General features: G+C 46.9%; 1 protein-coding gene across 1 annotated transcript in view; it reads left to right on the top strand.

Moving 5' to 3' along the window:
* Nucleotides 1–21,218, top strand: part of Antxr1 (ANTXR cell adhesion molecule 1) — a 177,736-nt gene that overhangs the window by 119,865 nt on the left and 36,653 nt on the right. Inside the window, exons 14-17 of the mRNA XM_051203441.1 lie at nt 2,568–2,609; nt 8,550–8,645; nt 9,101–9,268; nt 16,609–16,689. Of these exons, the coding sequence (XP_051059398.1) occupies nt 2,568–2,609; nt 8,550–8,645; nt 9,101–9,268; nt 16,609–16,689 (387 nt within the window). The remainder of the gene's footprint in view (nt 1–2,567; nt 2,610–8,549; nt 8,646–9,100; nt 9,269–16,608; nt 16,690–21,218) is intronic.

The raw sequence follows: 21,218 nt of genomic DNA, 5'->3' as shown, positions 1-21,218 counted from the left end.
ATTCCCCTGCCCTGTTCTCAGAGCAGTGCTCAGGGCAGCCACATGCTGTTGTTGGCATAGGGATACTACTTTCTGGTCATATACCAGAGCTCAAAGCAACTGGAGGACCCCTTCATTGTCCCTGCCAGCCACTCAACAGGCAAGGCCAGGCTAGAGGACCACTCTCTGTTTAGCTGAACATGGTGGCTTGATTTTCAGAAATTGAGGTGCCAAATTTTACTGTGTATTCATGTGGAATCTGCATTACAAGTTCCTTGTAACCAATACTAGTGAGTCATATATTATGGCATTATCTTTGGGGTTCCATTCATATCTGGCCCTCTGTAGGCTATGGAGAAGATATTCAATTAGTGTGGAGTAAACTAAATCATAGTGACTCTGAATAGTGGGTTCCTTGTGCTTTATGTCCCAGCTATTGTCATGTGTTGAGTGGTGTATGTGTGTGTGTGTGTGTGTGTGTGTGTGTGTGTGTGTGTGTGTGTCCATGTATATGTAATTGTATGTGCATGTATGCCTGTGTGCATGTGGAAAACAGAGTTAGATGTTAAGTGACTTCCCACTTTAATTTTTAGACAAGCCTGGGGCTTGTGGATTAGTCTGGGTTGACTGGCCAACAAGCTCCAAGGATTGTCTCATCTCTGCCTCCCTAATTCTGGAATTACAGGCAGCGAAGACCATATCTGGCTTTTACATGGGTGGATGGGATTGAGCTCGTCAGTTCTCATGCTTATACAGCAAACACCTCACCAACAGAGCCATTTCTCCAGCCCTGTCATGTACTAACTTGTATGAGGCCGAAGACATCTCTGAATCCCATGGCCACTGTACAGCCGACAGGCCCCTAATTCGTATGTTGTGGAGCCAGCCGTACAGTCACCTGGCTTATGCAGGGGTTATTAAAGATGCAATAAAGGAAGATGCAGATGGGGAGTGTGCTCTGATCCATACACTGTTTTTGTAGCACTGCACATGCTATTTCTCAGGATGGCTCAACTCCTACAACGTTTATGTTTTTGCTCTGCTTAGTTGATGGGGCTTCAGGAGACCCTGAGGCTTCTCATATATTAACAGTGTGACAAGGGTCTGGGATTTACAGTTGACAACAATGCTAGGCTTCCATGCAGTGAAGGAGTGGCCTTGAGCCTCTTCAGAGCTGAAGACTTTGTCTTATCCACTACGTCTGCTGTATCTGCTGGCTTGCAAACATCCTGCCATCCCCCCACTTCTCCCATTCAAGTTGTTGCCCCCACCTCCTCATCCCTTCCTCCAGCTTCCAGACATTTCCTGTTTTAAAATAATGTGCTGTCTCTGGAATGATGGCAAGTCAGCATCCAGGCAGTAGCAGCCTTCCCCAGAGTTCCCCTGAGAGGTCTCAGAGGGGAGTTGAGTGGGTGAGGAAAAGCACAGCTTCCCACCGCAACAGGAAGTGGAAGCAGATGAAACAGTAATTCTAACTCCAAGGAGGCCTTCAACTCCTCCCCTTCAATTAGAGAATACTGTCCTCAGATGCTTGGAGTCTCCTCAGGCCCCTGGCTGCTGTTGGTAACCTGTCTAACCAATGAGGATAGCACTACAGATTATGGTAGGGTGGAGACAGAGGTGGGGACCAGAGCCCTAGGGAGTGCTAGGTATTATTAAATTAGAGGGGACATGCACTTAGTAGAAGGTGAAGGAGAGTTCCTGGGCTAAAGGTTGAAAGGCGCCTGAACACCCACCTGCAAAATGAGCAGCCCTGGTGCTGAGACACAAAGGTTACAGGACAGGCTATGCATTCACCAGAAGTCACCTAAAGAAAATGTTCCGTGTGGGGTCCCAAAACTCCAAAAGTAAGTGTGAATGAGAGTAACAGGTCCCAAGGAAAGGATGGGATCATAGTAGTTCATCACCAAAGGGCCCTGGAAAGAACCTCAAGTCCGTTAACTGCTAGAGTGCCCTTTTATGAGTGCAGTTATTGGGCCAACCACTGTGTCAGGGAAGGGACTCCTAACGGCTTGATGGAACTGTGCCTGTTTGTCTTCCTCTATAGAGCTGACAGAGAGGTTAAGGAACAGTCTTATAAATAGTTATTGAAATAGGTTTGTCTCTGCATTGTCTGTACCTGGGAAAGATCCCTGGGCCCTCCTCCTCACTGCCTTCCCTCAGGGGCTGCTCAGGCCCCTTCCCCTCTCTATGTGGACCCACTGGGGCTAGTAATAGAGGACCTCCAGCCACATAAGCCTGGTCTGAACCTAGCTGGTCTCATTTGCATCGCCATCCTTTGTTAAGTGTAGACAGTTGGGGGGGAGGGCAGTGGCTTCATGCCCGAGTGACCAAGGGAACAGATGAATGGGACTAGCTGCCCCCTTGAGACAAAACAGCTGTGGGACATGTTTCTTTACACAGGACTACTGCACTGAGAATAGAGCCTCATCTCAGTTCCTGCTCTCATTGGGCTACTCTGTCCAGCCAGATCATGGCACAAACTTCAGTTCCCATGCTTGGGACTGTCCCTAAGGTGATTGTGGCAGACATCTTAGGAGGCAGGAGGCCAGAGACCCCCACTGACCCATTCTCCTTTTCATTTACAGATTATCAAGGAGATCCCTCCACCCCCTGTTGAGGAGAGTGAGGTAAGAGGCCCAAGTAGAGTGCATGGGGTGGGAAAGTGGCAGGGTGGGGCAGCATTGACTGGTTATGCAGCCCCTTGGTGAGCAGGGCTGGGCCCCACTGCTTGTGGAGAGAACCTTTGGGCCTTTTCTAACCAGGCTGAATTTGAACTGAGAAGCACAGGCAGCCAGAGGCCAGCTGATTTCTTTCCACAAAGTCAAATTTTAAAGTGCATACATTTGTCTGCCCTGTTTGATTTCAAGGATTTTGGAAGATTTTCTGTTGAGGGAATGTATTTGACTGTTGGATTTTTTCTGTGCTTGGATCCAGGACATCACACATGCTACATACTCTCCACCTAAGCCCTAGTCCTCCTCCCCACTCCTCTCTTTTGAGACAGGTTCTTATGTGGCACAGGTTTAGCTTGAACTCATCTTGTTCAACCTCCCCAGTGCTGGGAACGCAGACATGTATCGCCACATTCAGTATAAATGGTTATCAATACAACGAACAATTTGGGGTAAAACCCAAGAGTAACTTTTCCCCTGAAACGTATTAGAATTCTTGTCTTCCTGTAGATATACACTTCACATGCACAGGTTATGGTAAATTTGCCACACTCTGCAAATAATCACTGCCTCTAAGGCTGGTGCCAAGAATCCCATTTTTCTTTAATTTGAAATGGTATTACATAAAATCTGCCAGATGGTCATGAATCTATGGTGGGGCAGGATATACTAATACTCTGGCCTCCCTCTCAAATCCTCATGGTCTACAGACAAACTCTTCAGAGTCTTCCACTCAATGGGCCAGGAAGCTGCTGTGGTACAAGGGCAGCTCTAATAAACCAACAGAGGTGTTCACAGCTGCTGGTGGGTGGGAGTTCCCAGCAAATGGCCTTCCCAACTTGGGGCATCAGGATCCTTAAGAGTAACACTACCAGAGTAGAAGCCCCAGATCTGAAAACTTATTGGGATTGAGAGGTGCTAAGATGAGGTTTCCCTGTAGTCTGTCCACATGCACCAAAGATACCACCTCTTAGCTATCCCTGTCCCAGGGCAGCCTCCCTACACAGAAAGAAAGATGATTAGGTTTAAAATTCCATGTGTCTCTCATGTGCTGAATGGTGCGTGAACAAAAGACTTAATAGCTGCAATCAATTAAAGCACATCTTGTAGGAATGCTAACTCTCTGCCCAGAAACCAAGGAAGTTGCATTGCTGTGCAGAGAGGAGAGAGAAGAGAACCCTCTCTGTGTGTTGAGTCTGTTCTTAACCCTCCAAGAGCAGCTAGTCCTGAAGTTCTGTTTTGCTTTGCCTATTTTGTGTGCATCTATCTCTTGGAATCCCAAAACAGTGAAGCTCCCTGATGGGCCACTATGTCCAATCTGGGGTGGAAAACTGTTCTCTCCCTCAGTGTTGATCTTTCTGGTGCTTGCTCTGAGTTGGCCTTTAGAAGGTGAAATGATGGAGATTTTGGTACTGGAGTACTGTGGGGTCTGATGCACTTAGCATCTAATACAAGGATCCACAGACACCATGGGTGCACAGGCATGGGTTGGATGCATGGCTAGAAGCCAAACAAGAAAGAATAAGTAAAAGCAAGGGAAAGGAAGAAACTGAGGGTTGTTTTTGTTTTGTTTTTGTCTCATTAATATTTTTTATGGAGATTGTACTTTGACTAAAAAAAGGCAAACATAGTTCCTGAAACATAATGGTGACCATGAACATGGGACCTGAAGAGTTGTGGGAGGCTTAAGGCAACTTCTTCCTGCCAAGATTACTTCAGCATGTGTATTAGCCCTGGGGCCCCTTGGGGCCCTAGTCCCCTTCCTATTGTGCTCTGGCAGGAAGAAAAAAAAGAGAGAGAAATCCCACAGAAAGGAAAAATGTAACTTAGACCATGTTTGGTATTTTATTCAGTGTTCTGAGAATCACAATTAGAATCTACATGCTTCTCGGATCCAGCGCCATATGAACATACCACTGAGGCCTCAAGCACAACTTGTGTACCTGTCTTCAGAGAGTGCCCTGAAAAGTCTCCTGTCAAGTGCATGCCTCCTTTCTCCTTCTTGGTGGTCTCTGTTTATGGCATTAAATCCTCCCTCTGCATCAGAGATTAAGACATTAGATGCTCAAAGGTCAGGAACTACCTACCAAGTTACACAAGCTGGGAGTGATGGTGAGTGCTAGTGATCCCAGAGCAATGGAGGCTGAAGCAGGAGGACCTTAAGCTACATAGAAAGGCCATGGCACATGTGGCAGAGGAGAGAGAGAGAGAGAGAGAGAGAGAGAGAGAGAGAGAGAGAGAGAGAGAGAGAGAGAGACTGCCCTGTGGAGGAAACCCCTTGCCTACTATACAAATGGACAAGATAGATATTAACTAACCATCAGATGTATAACCATCACATCCTAAGGGAGGCTGTCCTAGTAAGGATTACTACTGCTGTGATGAAACACCATGACCAAAAGCAGTTCTATAGAACAGTTCATCATCAAAAGCACTGAGGGCAGGAAGCTGGAAGCAGAGACCATAGATGACTGTTGCTTACTGGCTTGCTCCCCATGGCTTGCTCAGCCTGCTTTCTTATTGGACTGAGGACTACCAGACCAGGGGTGGCATCACCCACAATGGGCTTGGCCCTTTCCCATCAGTCACTAATTAAGAAAATACCCTACAGGCTTGCTGTAGCCCAATCTTATGGAGACATTTTCTCAATTGAGCCTCCTTCCTCTCTGATGACTCTAGCTGGTGTCAAGCTGACATAAAACCATCCAGCACAGAGGAGCATCACTGTATAAATAAATGAATAAATAAATAGATAAATAGATAAATAAATAAATAAGGATGGAGGCAGCTTAAGGACTCTATATAGTGATCCTCTTTCCTGTGGAACCCTCTTTAATAGGAAGTACAAAATGCAGAGGGCAAAAGTTACCCCTTTCTGGGATTCCCTACCACTGGAAGTGAAGTCATTAAGCCAGCATAAAGAAAAGTCACCTGAGCTTTGCAGATCTTAGCAGATGGAAGCAAACTCAGGATAACACCCAAGAGGAGCATCAGGGGTGAGGGCTTCTCCCACCAGCGTGAGGCTTAATGTTCACTGACTTAATGTTCACAGAGAGTTGGCAGTTACTGGTAGGGTGTGTTAGCAGTGCCCTCTGTCAGGAGGCTCGTTGTGTATAATCACCTCCACAGATGCCATGACTACATTTGCATTAGAGTAATGCCATTTACTTCTTGACAACATGGCTCCCTCAAGCACAATTTTATCCAACAATAAAGGTTTCAGTAACTAATGCTTACCCAGATCGTGTGTGTGTGTGTGTGTGTGTGTGTGTGTGTCAGAGCATTTAACTTCAAATCACTATTGACTATTTCGTCAGAGATGGGTAGATCTAGGGAGAGTGTGGTTGGCAAACATGGAAGGCAAGCAGCCCCAGACATCCACCTTCTTTCTGGCTTCTCTCTGTTGCTTCCCACTTCTCTCCAGGACCCTACTCCCCTCTGCTCTCTCCTCACTGGCCTCCTTCATGATCTCATAACTCTAGTGATGGGAGATATTTCTCTTATTGGTTAATGAATAAAGCACTGTTAACCAATACGGAAGCAAGATAGGTGGGACTAGGAGAGGTGGAGGATTCTGGGAAACATAGAGGTGTGATCTCGGGGAGAGGGCATGTGAATCTGGCGTTCTCAATAAGATAAGACCATGTAGAAATACATATGTTAGTGATTATGGGTTAATAATTTAGACAGAGCTAGCCAATAAGAAATGCTAGAAACAGGCTAATGTTTCATGTCTCTGTGTGTTATTTGGAGCTGATCCCGCTGTGGGACCAGGCTGGTGGGAAAGTGCTAGTAACACTCCAGTCTGTGCAGGCCCTTTTTGCTCTGACCACAGCTGATGGCATGGCCTGGGCCTTCCTCTTTCAGCTTCTACCCCGTAAATAAGACCTCAGTCCCTCGGTCTATATCTCACTTCCCAGCAGGGGAAAAGATATAGTGTATCTGAACCCATTAAAATGTGTAAAAGAGTAGTTATGTAGAAAGAATATTTTTTAGGATTTTAGAGCTATCCAGGCAACTGTACACAGAAGATAACCTTTCTGTATTGTTTCATTTAGACACTCGACATGATGAGAATAAAGCTGCCCTGTTATAACTCCAATTTATAAGTGAAAACCGGAGGTACAATAAGGTGAAGATAGGTGTGTCAATCAAATTCCCATCCCTGGGACAGAACACCTGAGACAAGCAAGCTAAAAAGAAAAGTTTGTTTAGTGTCAGGGATTTTGGCCTGTGGTTACGTGGCTCTTTACTGTGGTTAAAGCACAGCATACAGGGAGCCTGTGGCAAAGGAGGTGGCCAGGAAGCAGAGTGATAGGGAAGGATCAGGGTCACAATATTCCTCTATGGAAACACCCTACATGACCATCTCCTGTGGGTACTTTCACAGATTATAGTGGCTCAGCCACTTTTCTGACCACCTCCTGATGATTTCACACAAGGCCCTCCCTCCTTCCTGCTACTTGATATTGTGAAACAGTTTGGCTCGGTCAATCCTTGCCTCCAAGAACTATGAAGGTCACAAAAGTTTATTTACCAAGAAAAAAAATCTGTGCTAACTGTTCCTCCTTCTGGATATATCCCTGAAGGTAACTGGGGGAAGATACCTCCCAGAAACCTTTAATTTTAATCTTTAATGAGATGTTGAACTGCATCTTCATCGCCCTCTGAAACAGTCGCCTGTCTGAGGGTTTGTGCTGAGCCCTGTGAGTTTACTCCATCAACTTTTGTCCAAGTGAAAAGGCACATCAAAGGTTCTCCGCTCCCTAGGATTGTGCAATTCTGTAGGCTCTGGTGCATAAACAGAGCTGTGCTTACTGCAGGGAAATGCTGACTCTCCCTTTGCTCAGATCTTGGGCTCAGCGTTGACTTTCATGACTGTTATTTGAGTTTGAGGGAAGCTCAGGTCAGGGTCTAAAATGGGGTTTGATAGAGCTGAATGTATGTCTAAGTATTTCCTGTTGTGAATCCACACGGAGTGGGGGGTGCACCGGTCTCTGGATGGCCTGCCCTCCTTTCCCAGGGTCCATACACACAAGAGTGGAAGTGGAGAGAGGGGTGCCTGGAGTGTGCCAGGAAGCGAAGAAAAGCATAGAGATGGATTTTGTGTGTTCTTTACATAAACATTCAGAGTATCTCCAAATTCTAGGAGAAAAAAAACAAACAGATGTGAATCAAGTTCTTGTACTAAGGGGTGTGGCATCCACTGGACAGATACCAAGACACCAAATCAGAACTTCACCTCCACTGCCCAGAGCATGGCAGCCACTTTATCACAAAACAGCTGGAGTAGATGGTGTCCATGTTTGCACTTCTGTAATTAACAAATGATGACATTCACAAAACCATCTCCTCCTAATGCCGACTTTTTATGACACAATAGCCAAGGCTGGGTGACTTAAGGGGAAGAGAAACTAATTTCTTACAGTTCCAGGAAGTCCAGCCTGCCTCTAATAAGAGCTTCTTAAGCATCATCCAGAGCAGAAGTGGAAGAGCAGGTAAGTTTAGCCAGAGAGCAACTGAGCCATGGCTCTGCCATGGCTGCTCACTTATGACAAAACCAGCTCTGTGAGGACACAGCCAGCCCTCAGACTACTCACTTTTTGTCAGGTACTATCTCCTCACACTGTTGCCTTTGGGATTACCCTCCTGACATGTGAAGTTCAGTGGCATATTCAAATACCACCCTGTTGTGAAGGAAGAACCTGCTCCTGGGGCTGTCCACACCCATTCCCTGGTTCAGAACAATGTACTGAGACCTCCAGAGCCTAGGGACTTAACTGTGCTCTGAAACTGTGTGGTTTGACTGCACCAGCTTGTTCCTGTCCACCTCACCATAGTAGACACACACAACCTTAGGGGACTTTGTCTTTATGTGTCACAATCTCTCGGCAGGAAGAAGACGATGATGGTCTGCCAAAGAAGAAATGGCCGACAGTAGATGCCTCTTACTATGGAGGACGAGGTGTCGGAGGCATTAAAAGGATGGAGGTAAGAGTTTAACCACCATACAACTGTCTGTGTGGCCAACATCTGGTGACAGAAACCCAGAGCAAATGCTGGTGGTCCATGCTTGAGGATTAGGGAGAGGTGGCTTATGAGAGACAAAGCTGGGGAGTTGGAATGGTTCAGCCTTTAACTGCATGCCTGCCTCTTGCCCATCGTGAGTCAGCAGAGGTCACTTGTCTACCAAACCCCCACCCCCATGGTTTCTGTTTTCATTAGACTAAAACCCCACTTCTGTACCTCCATCCAGACAGTTCTCCCTCTAATTCTTCCAGCCCTTAGCTCTCCACATTCCCTTTTTCCATACACCCTACTTCTCTGGCTCATGATCCTAAAGGAACAGAGGAGCCAGTGGCATGCACATCACCCTGTCACTCTGGTTCTCAAGAGCAAGCTGTGTGATCCTGTAACTTAGTTTTATGGGATTTCACTTCCGTTAGGTTCGATGGGGAGAAAAGGGCTCCACAGAAGAAGGTGCTAAATTGGAAAAGGCAAAGAATGCAAGAGTCAAGATGCCAGAGCAAGAATATGAGTTCCCGGAGCCCCGCAATCTCAACAACAACATGCGCCGGCCATCTTCCCCCCGGAAGTGGTACTCGCCCATCAAGGTGTGTCTCTGCCCAAAATCTTTTCAGCATTCCTTCTTCCCAGCTGTGAGACAGACTTCTCTCTTCTCCATTATCTATCTCCTCTCACCCCATCATCAACTCCAGGCCCTAATGGACTCTGGCTTCTTGAGAAGTTAAAACCCTGGGAGGTGACACATGCAACTAAGCCTTTGTCACCATGGGTGCACCATGGGTGCACATGGCTTTGAATTCCTGTGAGGGGTCAGCACTCTTCTCTGTGTCCTTATCCCTTTGCACCTGCACTATGACAGCCATCAGAACCCTAGGAACTTCTAGCTAAGGACTATGGACAAAATCCATCTCAATTCCTGCAGAGTCTTTTCTCCAAGGTTCCAGGTGGACCCACTCCTAAGCCTCAGGTAAAAGTGTGAAAACCAGCTAGTCTCCTTTCCCAACCACACACATGCCTACAGCCTTGCCCCTCTCCTGGAACAATTTTTCCCCATTTCTGAGTACTTCTTAGCTTTAGACCAGCCCTTATACAAATCAAGAGAAATGTCAGCATTGGGGAGATGGTTGGGTCTTTAAACTGATTGCTGCATAATCGAAGATCTCTGAAGCTTGCTGGAGCTGGATGGATAGGGAGTCTAGCCAAATCAGTGTGCTCTGGGTTCAGAGAGATACCATGTCTCCAAAAGTAAAGCAGAGAACTACTAGGAGGCATATGCAAGTCAGTCTCTGGCCTCCACATGCGCATGTGCGTGCTGCTAGGTAGACTGAGACTGGACTGGAAGTTGCTGTTTCTCAGCGGAATGATCACACGTTTCTATTTGGGCTTGTTTAAAGCCATGAGATTCTTTTTTTAGGATGAGCCTCCCTGAGGCAAAGGGTGAGCTGTGTGTGAAGCACAGCTGGCTGGAGGAATGGCTGTTGCTGCTAATTCTTCGCCAGTGAGGAACGTGCAGTGGCGTGCAGACAGGAAGGAGCCGAGAGGATTCTTGGAGATGAGAAGAAGGGGGATTTTCTGTCCTGTCGTTTTCAGGAATCCACCTTGTGACTAACACGGCATCCTTGGTTGTAGCTGAATTTTCATTTCTGGAATCTTCAAGGTTGGAAGGGCATGTTGTTCTTTTCTTAACTGGTGGCTTCAGACTGAGTTTTTGCTAAATGAGTCAGGATGAGGACAAATACATTTAGAAATCTGAAGATTTTGCCAGCACCCTCCTGGAATCTGGAGGTTTTGTCGAGTCTCTTATGTGCCGGGCACAGATACTGAATGGTGGAGCTTCTCGGCCCTGTATGAGCCAGATAGTGGTGGGAAGAGGAGGTCAGAATGAGGATCCCAGGCTTGGAGGTCCAAGTCTCACAAAAGACCTCCATGATGCCCTCAAGCCTTGCCTATTTCAGCTGCCAGCTCAAAACTACTCCACCTGCCAAGCCTTAAGAGTCCATACCTCAACTTCATGTCCAATATCTTTCTGTTGTCCCAAGGACTTAGGGCTGGTGCTCCCCTGTCCCTTCCTTTTTGAGAAAGAGTCTCCCTAAGTTACATGGGATGCCCTGGAACTCATGGCAGAAGGGTCACAGGCACTTGGTCACAATATGGTCCCTAAACCATTGGGCTTCACCCATGAACTTATTAGAAACACATATTGAGGGATCCCATCTAAGACTGGCTGCATCAAAAACTCCAGCGTAGGGCCCAGAATCTGGGTTTTAATAAGCCCAGTATACAGGGTGTCACCCAAGGTCACTCTGACAGCATTGCCTGAGGCAGTGCTGGATCTCAGAGGATAGGCACCTGGGTTATTACAATGAACAAAGAGCTTAGCCATTTCTCTGTGATATGTCTGAAGCATCAGCAAGGAAACCCCAGCTACGTTTCATGTTAGGGCCGTTTAACACCCACCGAAACGATGTGAAGTGACTTGGAATCCAAGTCTTGGAGTCGTCTTACAGTACAGATGGAGGGCACCTGTGAGACTAGTGCCTCTTGTCTGGGCACAACTCTGGTTGAGTGAAACAGCTAATGCCAGCACTCACACATGCTTCGGCTACATAGGGGATGGGTGAGTCACAATTAAGGAGATTACCTCAGGGTTATGAACCTTCTCATTGCATCTCACCCTCTGGGGGTTCTTGGTTAAAGATGGGATTTTGTGCCTACTTGCCATCCTCCATGCTGGAATTTTGACAAGTGCTATGACTTTGTAAGTATATCAGCCCTGTCGTATCTGACACACAAAGAGCTCCCAGAGACTGTGGCTTTGACAGTATTGACTGCTTCTATAAGTTCTTTCAAACCCACCTCAGTTTTCCTCTTCCTGAAGCCTCCAGTTCTTTGACCCCTTCTAGAAGATGTGTGTAGACCCCCACCCTATAGAAATACAGTTACCACAGGATGCAGGGAAGTGGAAAGGGGACAGAAGAAACAAACACTCTCCCTCATCTCACTCTCTCATGCCCTTCTCGTTCCCCCATGAGCCAAGGGAAGGTATCTGGTGCAGATGCAGCATGCAGAGAAATGCCACCAGTAGGTGAGGACAGGCAAGTCCTAAAGAATGGCCAATCCACACTGTGTCCACCTTCCATTCTCACTGAGAACAGGGAGAACCAACCCTGAGGTTGTATCTAGCTCTCCAGCAAAAGTGGTTGGAATCATCTACACGGTGAAATGGGGTGCAACAGACCCACCTTCTCCCTTCATCCCGGGGAGCTGAGAAGCAGGTGGTCGGTCCTACTTGCTAAGGAGCCCTGCAGGTGCTGAGGGGAAAGGGCTACAATGGGCCCCTCCTCTTGTCTCCCCATTGTGCCCATGCTATACTAAGACACTGACCACACCGACCACACTTCCCCCATCCTCATTCCAGGCCCATGCTGCGGGAATTTCCCCTGGTATTTAGCTGCATTTTCCTTTGCTTGGTTTTTACTTCCCCGTGCTTCTCATTAAACAGAATTGGTCATTTCAGACAAGTTAAGTCATGCCCAGATACATGGCCACCAGCTGGATTAAAACTAGGACTTACTGTAGACTTCAGAGAAACTACACATCTCTTTTTCCAGTAGCTTCTCCACATGTCGGGAAGTAAGAGAAATGACAACTAAAGGGTCAAACCAGAGCCTGCCTTGAAAGACAGACAGGCTACTCCCTGCAAATGGCAGACTGTCAGTGACAGGGTTGTGGATTAAACTATCAAAGCATAGGAATCCAGAGAAGTGCTATAAATTGTACTGTCATGAAGTTCCCAACTCAGAGTCAAATCCAAAGAACAACAAATGAAAGAAGAAACACAGAATGCAGCAGGTCTCACCATTATAAAGGCCAAGCACCATAGGCCTTCACCTCTCTCCATGCATTTTAGTTATCATCTGAGGCAGAGTGAGGTGTGGTTTCAGGAGCCTGGCACTGGTAAATTTCCCATTTTATAGTCAGGCTGTGTCAACTTCATATGGAAGAAGCTATTTTTAAATGTCAGCTAACACACCCCTGGCTGGAGCTCCGGGGTTTGTGGTAGAGTCTTTGTCATAGTTTCACAGAAGCAGCTGGCATTAGCCTGGGAAATGAAGACCAGAGTCTAAAGCACACATTGTGTACAAGCTGTGCCTGATGGACACAACACATGCACACACACACTTGTGTACACACATACACACCACACCACCTCCACACACACACCCCACTTACAAACAGAAAAACCAAGTACCAAGAGAGTGATTTGCTTGAGTGAACACTTCTGGTTCACAGACTGAGATTTATTTTATTAACCATTATGAATCTATTTGGATTAGTAGGGAAGTCTTAAATCAGCACACACAGAGAAAGAGGACAGGAACCTGAGGTAAAAGAGCAGGCTGGAAGTGTTTCACTAAGTGGCATGTGACAAGGGTCCTGGCTCCATCAGGGACTATGGAAATAGTGGGATGGGAAGAGGGGACAGGGGAGCTGGGCATGGGAGCACTCCCAAAACATGGCTGATGTTGGACCTGAAGCAGTGTGGAGAGAGGGTAACCCATGCTGTATAGCTTGTACCTCCATGAACTAAGACAGGGTGTGAAGAGGGGGTACATGTGGGTAAAAGAGCTCATTGATTTACCATGCTTGCTTTTGGCTCCTGTTACACATCTATACATCTCCACCAGAGTTAAAATTTGACAGGTCATTCTGTGCCTTGATCTGGACCAAAATAGCCATGCTGTACCTAGATCTGGACCTCGAGAGAGGCCCAGTAAGACTAGATGGGAGAGTCAGGCCAGGTACAGCACAAATGGGGCCAATAGGAGCACTGTGCCCAAGTCAAGCACAGGCAGAGGGAAGAAGCAAAGAAGCTGAATGGACAAAGCAGAGAGGGGGAAAAAACAGGCCAACCCTAAGAAAGCCAAGGCCAAGGGAAAGGAAGACCCCTGGGAGGACAGCCCAATGGATCTCCAGGATATGGATGGGTTTGACCATCGAGATGTCCTGTGGCCTAAGCAAGAGCCATTCTGAGGGAGTGACTGGAGCCAGAGCACAGCTGGGGTGTGGTGAAGAGGAATGGGATTTCACCTTGAGGAGGAGGTGGTGGCAGACCACACATGGAGATAGGTATGCACTTATGGATGTCCACGGATTGAACACACTCAGCCTTGCCCTCTTCCATCTTCATACTGCCTCCTCAGTTGTCATTTTCATGACTTTACTTTGATTACAGATAGCATGTTGTGAATACTTTTCCTGAGATGAGGAGATAACATCAATGTTTAATTTACAGTTTAATCTATAGAGGAGACAGCATTATTAACCCCTCACACACACTGTAAGAAGAGCAAGCCCTGGGGAGTTGGGACAGCTCTGTGCTGCAGGCTGGAGAAGAGCAGGCCCGGTTACAGCTTCCTAGGGTACTTGAGCCCTCTGTGCTTAGGCTCTGTGTGGTTACCCACTCCACCAAAGAGCATAATTCACTTTCTCCTGGGACTGCAGAACTAACCTGCTCTCCACTGTGCACCGTGTGTGCTGCTTTCTGTTTCTTCAACAGCCAAACTTTCAGCCATTGTTCCTCGTTTATCAGGGGTTGAGTGACTAGCAAATAAGGGGTTATAGGTGGGCTGACTTAACAAGCCGAATACTAGGAGCCACTCCCTTCTAGAAAACAAAGGCATTCACCTACCTAATATCCTGAGCTGTAAGGGCTTGTCGCTAAGGACCTTCAAGGAAACATTTAGCTGACACTTAGCATTGCGTCATGCAGAAAACTGTTGTGAACACACCACCAGTTCTGTCCAGCAGCAACACTAAATTAAATCCATTTCAGAATATTTTCAAAGACTTTTGTAGATTATTTGCAACAGGAGATGAGAAACTCAATACTAATCAAGATCACATTGAACCCACAGGAGCTTAAGCAACAGCTGGCCAGTGTTCAAGAGTTTAGTTTTTCAGGTGTGTGTCTAACCAACCCACCAGAAAGTGACTTTAAACCTGTTGTCAGCATTAAGAGTCTATTCAGGCTGAAAGGCTGAGCTCTGCAGATGTCTCCTGCCTTCCTACTATCACCATCCTCCAGGACACTACACATATCCATGCAATCAAATATACCCAACACCCCTGTATGACTCACACTGTACAAGGAGGTCTAAATATATACACATACAACCAAAACACAGCTTTCACAAAATGGCACGATCCTCATCATGTGCTCTTCTATTATAGTTCTCAAAATGTCCAGTCCTGGCATATATAAACGATTCCGTGAGAACCTGAAGAATTGCAACCCTGCTGCCAGGGCTACAGGGTAAAGCTCTTCAGACGGACCTTCATGAGCAGGACTGCAGCTAGGGTGGTGCTCTATGGGCTTTGGAGTCAGAAAGTTGCAACTCCTGATGACAGGGTGTCTGTGGGAAAGCCATTTGGTCATGCTGAGTCTCCATTTTCTCCACACTGCTCTAGAAACTGCTGAAAGAATCACATGAGAAGAAAAATGTGCAGGCACCTAGAATCTTGGGTCATTCAGCACCCACCACCTAGTATCCATGGTCATTCAGCACCCACCAACATGCATTGAGGGATAGGCACATAGCATTGGACAGAACCAAACACATCAATGCTTTGGTAAAGTTTGTGTTCCAGTAGTCAGAGACACACAGTAAGCTGGTGACCACTGAATATGGCAGTAGGTGGCAAGGGCTGACCTAATTCCCTATCTTTGTTATCATAAAGTATAGACTCTTGGAGGTTAAACAGCACAGATTTATCTTACATTTCTGAAGTGAGAAGCGCATAGGTCTCACTGGGCTAAAAGCCTAGGTCAGGGCCAGGCTGTTCTCCTTTCGGAGGTACCAGAAGAGAATCTGTTGCCTTGACCAGATGCTGGAGGCCATCTGCACTTAATTGGCTGGAACTCCTTCCCTCCCTAAGGCAGTGTCCCTGGTTTGGGTCCTCTAAATGAGTCACCCTAAGATACATCTCTGATCCTGGCCTTCCTATCCCTCATGGTGAAGGACCCGTGTGGCCTCTTGGGGGCACTCTGGGTAGTCCAGGCTGGTTTCTCATCTCCATCATTCAGTTGTGTCATTAAAGCCCCTTTTGTCCTATAAAGCAAGGGAGTCCTTTTTGAGGTGCACTTTTATCATAAACTAAGCACTCTACAGCTACTGAGGGCCTAGCCACGGGCCTCAATGTAGGGGCCTTATGTTGTTGCTTTTTCATTTTTCCTTGTGGGAAGGGCAAGAAATTGTCCTATAGTTGTCATCATCATCATCTCATTTTATCTGGCCACCAAGTGGTTAGTGAAAATTGAGAGGTTTTCTGTGTGGTGTGAAGATATAGCCACAGGAGTACAGTGAGAGCAAATTCCAAGAGACTGGATAAGCCTCACTGTGGAAGATTTAGAGCTGAAGTGACCTTTCCCGTGTGTGTGTGTATGTGTGTGTGTGTGCGCGCGCACACACACAAGTGCGTGAGAGAGACTATGTGTGTCATGTCTTCATATATGTATGTGTCTGTATCTGTGCCTGTGTGTGTGTGTATGTGTGTATGTAGGGTGTCATCCTCTGTCACTGTCCACCTTATTTATCAAGGCAGAGAGAGTCCCATGCTGAACCCAGAACTCACGAATCAGCTAGTCAAGCTAGCCAGCTTTCCCTCCTGTGCACTGAGACTGCTTACCTGTGGAAGACATCTGCCTGGCAAGCACTGTATCCTCAGAGTCATCTTCCCAGCCCTGTTCTCAGCTCTTAGAGTATATCCCTTGCACTGAGAGTGGAGAGTCCCTAACCCACATTCACCATGTCACCCGAGCTCTGCTTCTATCATGGCAGGAGGACCTGGAGACTTATTCATATCTACAGTGGCTGATCACCCAGCTGGTTTTGTATGTAATCTTCATGCATTTGTTTTGTTTCAGGGAAAACTCGATGCCTTGTGGGTTCTGCTAAGGAAGGGCTATGACCGAGTGTCCGTAATGAGGCCACAGCCAGGAGACACGGTAAGATGTGCCAACAATTCTACACACACACTTTTTTCTCTTTCCCTCCCTCTGTTTCAGTTAATGCCAGAATAACTGTTCTTGTACAACTCCAGCTATTGCTTTCTATGATGACAAATGAGATGCTAATTTCTTAACTCCTTGTTGTTTGGCAGACCTTGTGTTTGGATTTGCTTTTCTGAAAATGACTTTGATATCAATACACTGGGTTTCACTTCATAGAACTTGAGATTTTTCAGGCTAGATTGAAGTGAGTGGCAGTTCCAGGTAGGCTCATCCTGCAGGCGGTCTCCAGAGAGAGGTCTGTGGTCTCGTCATCTACACAGGTCACTGGAGAGAGACAGAGCTAGCATCCCAAGAGAGACATGAAGGCTGTAAAGAGCTCCAGACACCTGCCCATGGTGTTAGCCAGCTGTCTAGAACTCTGGGGTATGTGGGGGGGGGTCTGCTCTGATGGGGTTTGACCACACCTATCAGGAGCCAACTTAAAGAGCCTCCCACTTAGGGAAGTTACACAGGTAGTACCACCCTAGAAACCAGGCAGCCAGTGTCTTCTCTTTGTTAATGGACACAAAAGAAATGAGTAATGCCCCATCTCAGGAGAGGTCTCAAATCCAGGCTCAGAACAAAATTCTCTTAGCTTCCAGCCACCTGCTTCTTCCTTGGCAACCTGGCTCGTTTATCCACACAGAGAATAAAGGTAGCTCATCACAGACTCCTTTGAGTCAGGCAGATTGATCATGGAGTAACTACCTGAAGAGAAAAACTCAGGCAAACCCCTGGCCTCTGTGTTTCATCTTTGTAAATTTGATGATGGTAACCATGTTGTGGATGCAACTGGCAGGTACTGGTAACAGCTTGTGCCCACTGGTGTGCCTGAGGCTAAGAACCCCCACAGGTGGACCTGAGGTGCCTGAGGCTAAGATTCCCCCACAGGCGCACCTAAGAGACTTCAAGGATAGAGAGGATCACTGGCTGGCCATCCTCCTCCCCTGCTTTGTTTTTCATAACCTCAGGACACTCACTACAGACCGTCTGTGATGACTACACAAGATTTATGGGGCTGACCACATTTTCCATCAACTCAAAGTCACTCCCACCAGCCATGTGCCTGTGAACAAGAGTCACAGGTTCTGAATTTTTCTATAAAGCAAAACAAAAACAAATCTCAGTCCCACTCTGAGACGCTACAGTGTTCTAACTCCTGAAGCCTGGCAGCTCCTCCCTTGGCTTCTGTCTGGTCCTTCGCCAGTCAACACACCTGGAAAGACAGACAGGTGTAGGCCCAGTCCACCTGTGCAAGGACTATAGAAACTTGAGGCCCTCCTCAGAGTTGACTACACCCCACAGAACAGATATGGCTGCTTCCCTACCTGACACCCTCTTTCAATCCTGGAGAGGCACACAGTTCATGATTCCTTGAATCCCACCAGGAAATCTCTAGGTCAGTGTAAATGAGAGAGTGACAGGACTATTTCCTAACATTTTAAGTTTACTATGTAGGGTCTCTTGCTTGCACCAATCCCTGCTTCCAGTAAACAGCCACTGGGGTACCTGAGGCTAAAACAAAGCCTTCAGTGTATCTTTTTTGACTTCTGACTTGCAAGACCTAGAGGGAAAAAAGCTACAACATCCTGGATTGACCAAGAAAATGCTCCCTTTCTATTTTATCTGCTATCCACCCTCATTCCCTGAGCAACTCCAGACTCCAGTCACATGGCACTCACTGAGCCCTGATCATGCTAAGGCCTTGCTGTCTTCCCAGTAGTCATGTTTCTCTGCTTGCTGGGCCTTCCCATCCCCTCCACTTAACAGACTTCTGTTACATTGGCATCACAGTTCACCATCTCCACAGGGACCCTCTCACCACAGAAAACTAGACCCATGCTTCCAAGATGGCAGTGCCAAAGCAGGTCCCATGTGACACATAATGAAATATCCCTTGCACAATTTGTAGATTGTCCCCAAGGCTTACTGCACAGGTAAGCAGCTTGGACTTCAGGAACTTTACTCCTCTTTCAAGGACAAATGAGTGAAGGAATTCAGACTGTTTAGCCTTAGGAAAAAAAAACTTAGAAAGCTTGTGAGGGCTTTTCAGTGGCCATTTTCTAAGTCATTGTGTCCCATTTAATAAACCTGTTTTTAATCCACTCACCATATCCTTGGAGTGACCTTTCCATTCCATTATCTCTCCTAAGATTACTTAAAGAGACTGTGCCATCTTTCGTTGTGTATTTTTCCTCCTGGGACCTTTATTCCCAGGTGATTATTATTATCATAGGAACGCTGGGAAATACTTCTTTGGAAGAGTGTCTGGCTCTTGACCAGATCAGTCGTATGCACAGTACTGAAGCTGTCATAGGCTTTCCCAAGTTACAGGCCTAAAGTTTCTGTAAATTTACCTTTCTGGTAATGTCTTCATCAAATTCACAGGTCTCAGGAAAGCCATCTATTTGATACAAGCTCATTTGAGGACAATTTTGCAGATGGCACTTTTCTCTTTCTTCAATTATCTTTGTGCTTTTGATCCACCTTTAAGATTCATTTTATTTTTGAATTAATGTGTGGGGGGGGGGGAATAGCTGTCTGTGGCTGAGGGGTGCCCACAGAAGAGCATCTGATCTCCTGGAGCTGAAGTTACAGAAGTTGTGAGCAGCTTGACATGGGTGCTGGGAACTGAACCCAGGCCCTCAGCAAGCACAAATAGTCTTAACCATTGAGCCATCTCTTCAGCCCTATTGATCCAATTTTCTATTGAGTATTTTCCTAAGACACTTTCTTGAGTGAGGTTAATTAAGGTTGGCACACAGGAATAAAACAAGGTGCATCAACAGGCCACGATCTAACAGAGATGGGGTCATATAGCAGACCAGTGGTTCTCAAAGGTGGGCTTCAGGTTACTGAGACCCATCTCACAGATTCTGAGGCTGGGAGTCCTGTGCCTAGATCACTAATTTCAAGCACATTGTCCGGTAAGAAAGGCTTGGTGAAATGTAGGTCAGGGTCTCTGGCTCCAGTGCTTTCCAGGCTGGCACCAAGGCACATGGGTCCCACCCATGATTCTGTTGAATTGCTCTGGCAGCAGTCTTTGCTCTCTGGGAGGTTCTAACAGGCGTCCAGGGATGAGAACAAGTGATCTGGTTCCACATAAGTGTCATCTTTTTCTTTGGGGAACAATTTAAAGACAGGTCTCCACATTGTGAAACTCGAAGCAAGTCACAATCTTCAATCTCATAGCCCCTTACCTCCCAGGAACAGGTGGCCAGAGTAGATTCTGGGGGCTGATGTTGTAGTTGTTTGGGCAAGTATAACCCATCTGAGTGTCTGTGGATGGAAGCCATTGCATCTTTCCACAACTTAAGTGTCCCCCATCCCCCTTCATTTCCCTCCCCCCTCTCCCAGCATGAACTCCATCCAGTTCCTCATGTGCTCCTGGATGACCCATGGAGCTAGACCTTTGTTTTATTTTTAGCTCCTTGGTTGCTCTCAGGTTGTGGGGGGGGGTACATTCCATTACTCCCTGCAAACATATTCTGAGCTTGTTTTGAAGACTGGGAACTCCTTGCAATAAGAATAGATCAGAGGAAAGGCACATGTAAATGCATGTAAACAATGTCTGCTGCTCTTCTGAGTGCAGCCAGTCCTGGAGGTTGAGCAATCTGTGCTGTAGCCCCAGGACTACCTTCTGCACAGCTGTTTACAACAAGGAACCAAGGTTGGTTGTGTGGGCACTATGTCTGCACTGACACAGAGAACAGAATGGGCTGAATAGGATGTCTCCCAGAATGTTCTCAACCTGCTACCTTCAAAACAGGTGAGTCTCCAGTACAGACAGTGGGCAAGCTTGCCTGCCTCATCTTGTTCCTTCTTCATGAGGCCTGCTTTCCCTTGTTTTCATCTTTCCATTTTCTTTTTAATATTATTTCTTTCACTTCTAATCTGTAATGCTTTCCACGGCTCCTTTTCCAATGAGAAACATCTGCTGTATTTCCACAAAGGACCTCTTTCTGGGATAGGCACTAGTGATGCCCAAGAGAATAGCACTTCATTCTGGCACCTGGAGTTCAGTGTATGGCCACTGCTCTAACTGTAAACAGTCACCAGAGCACAGAGCCATTGGTGGTGATGTGGAGCACCTGTGACATCCATTCACAGGGCTGGAGCTAAAGCTCAGGACAAGCGCTCAGCTCCCAGGCACAGCTGGAAAGAGCATCTGGGGGATGGATTTAGGGCTTCTAGATTTCACAAGCACTCGGGTCCTCTGTGTTCCTTTCTCCCATTCAGCAGTTGAGCCCCTTCTGTGAGGTGAACCCTGGCTGGTGCTGGCTATTCCATGACAAGCCCTGAGTAAGGGGTGGGAACAGCCTGGTGTGAACAGCTCTGGGATGTGGCTGAAACTTGGAAAGCATCTGATCCCAGAAGGGGTGTGAGAGAGACACCAGGTGGAGTGGAGGACAGTGAGACTGTAGGGTAATAGTCACAGGACTCCAGCCAGGGACAGTGGTGATTCCCTGCAAATGTAAGCATAT

This window comes from Phodopus roborovskii, unplaced genomic scaffold (genome assembly GCF_943737965.1).
Source record: "Phodopus roborovskii unplaced genomic scaffold, PHOROB, whole genome shotgun sequence".
NCBI lineage: Eukaryota > Metazoa > Chordata > Mammalia > Rodentia > Cricetidae > Phodopus > Phodopus roborovskii.
This window is presented reverse-complemented; position numbering and strand designations above follow the sequence as displayed.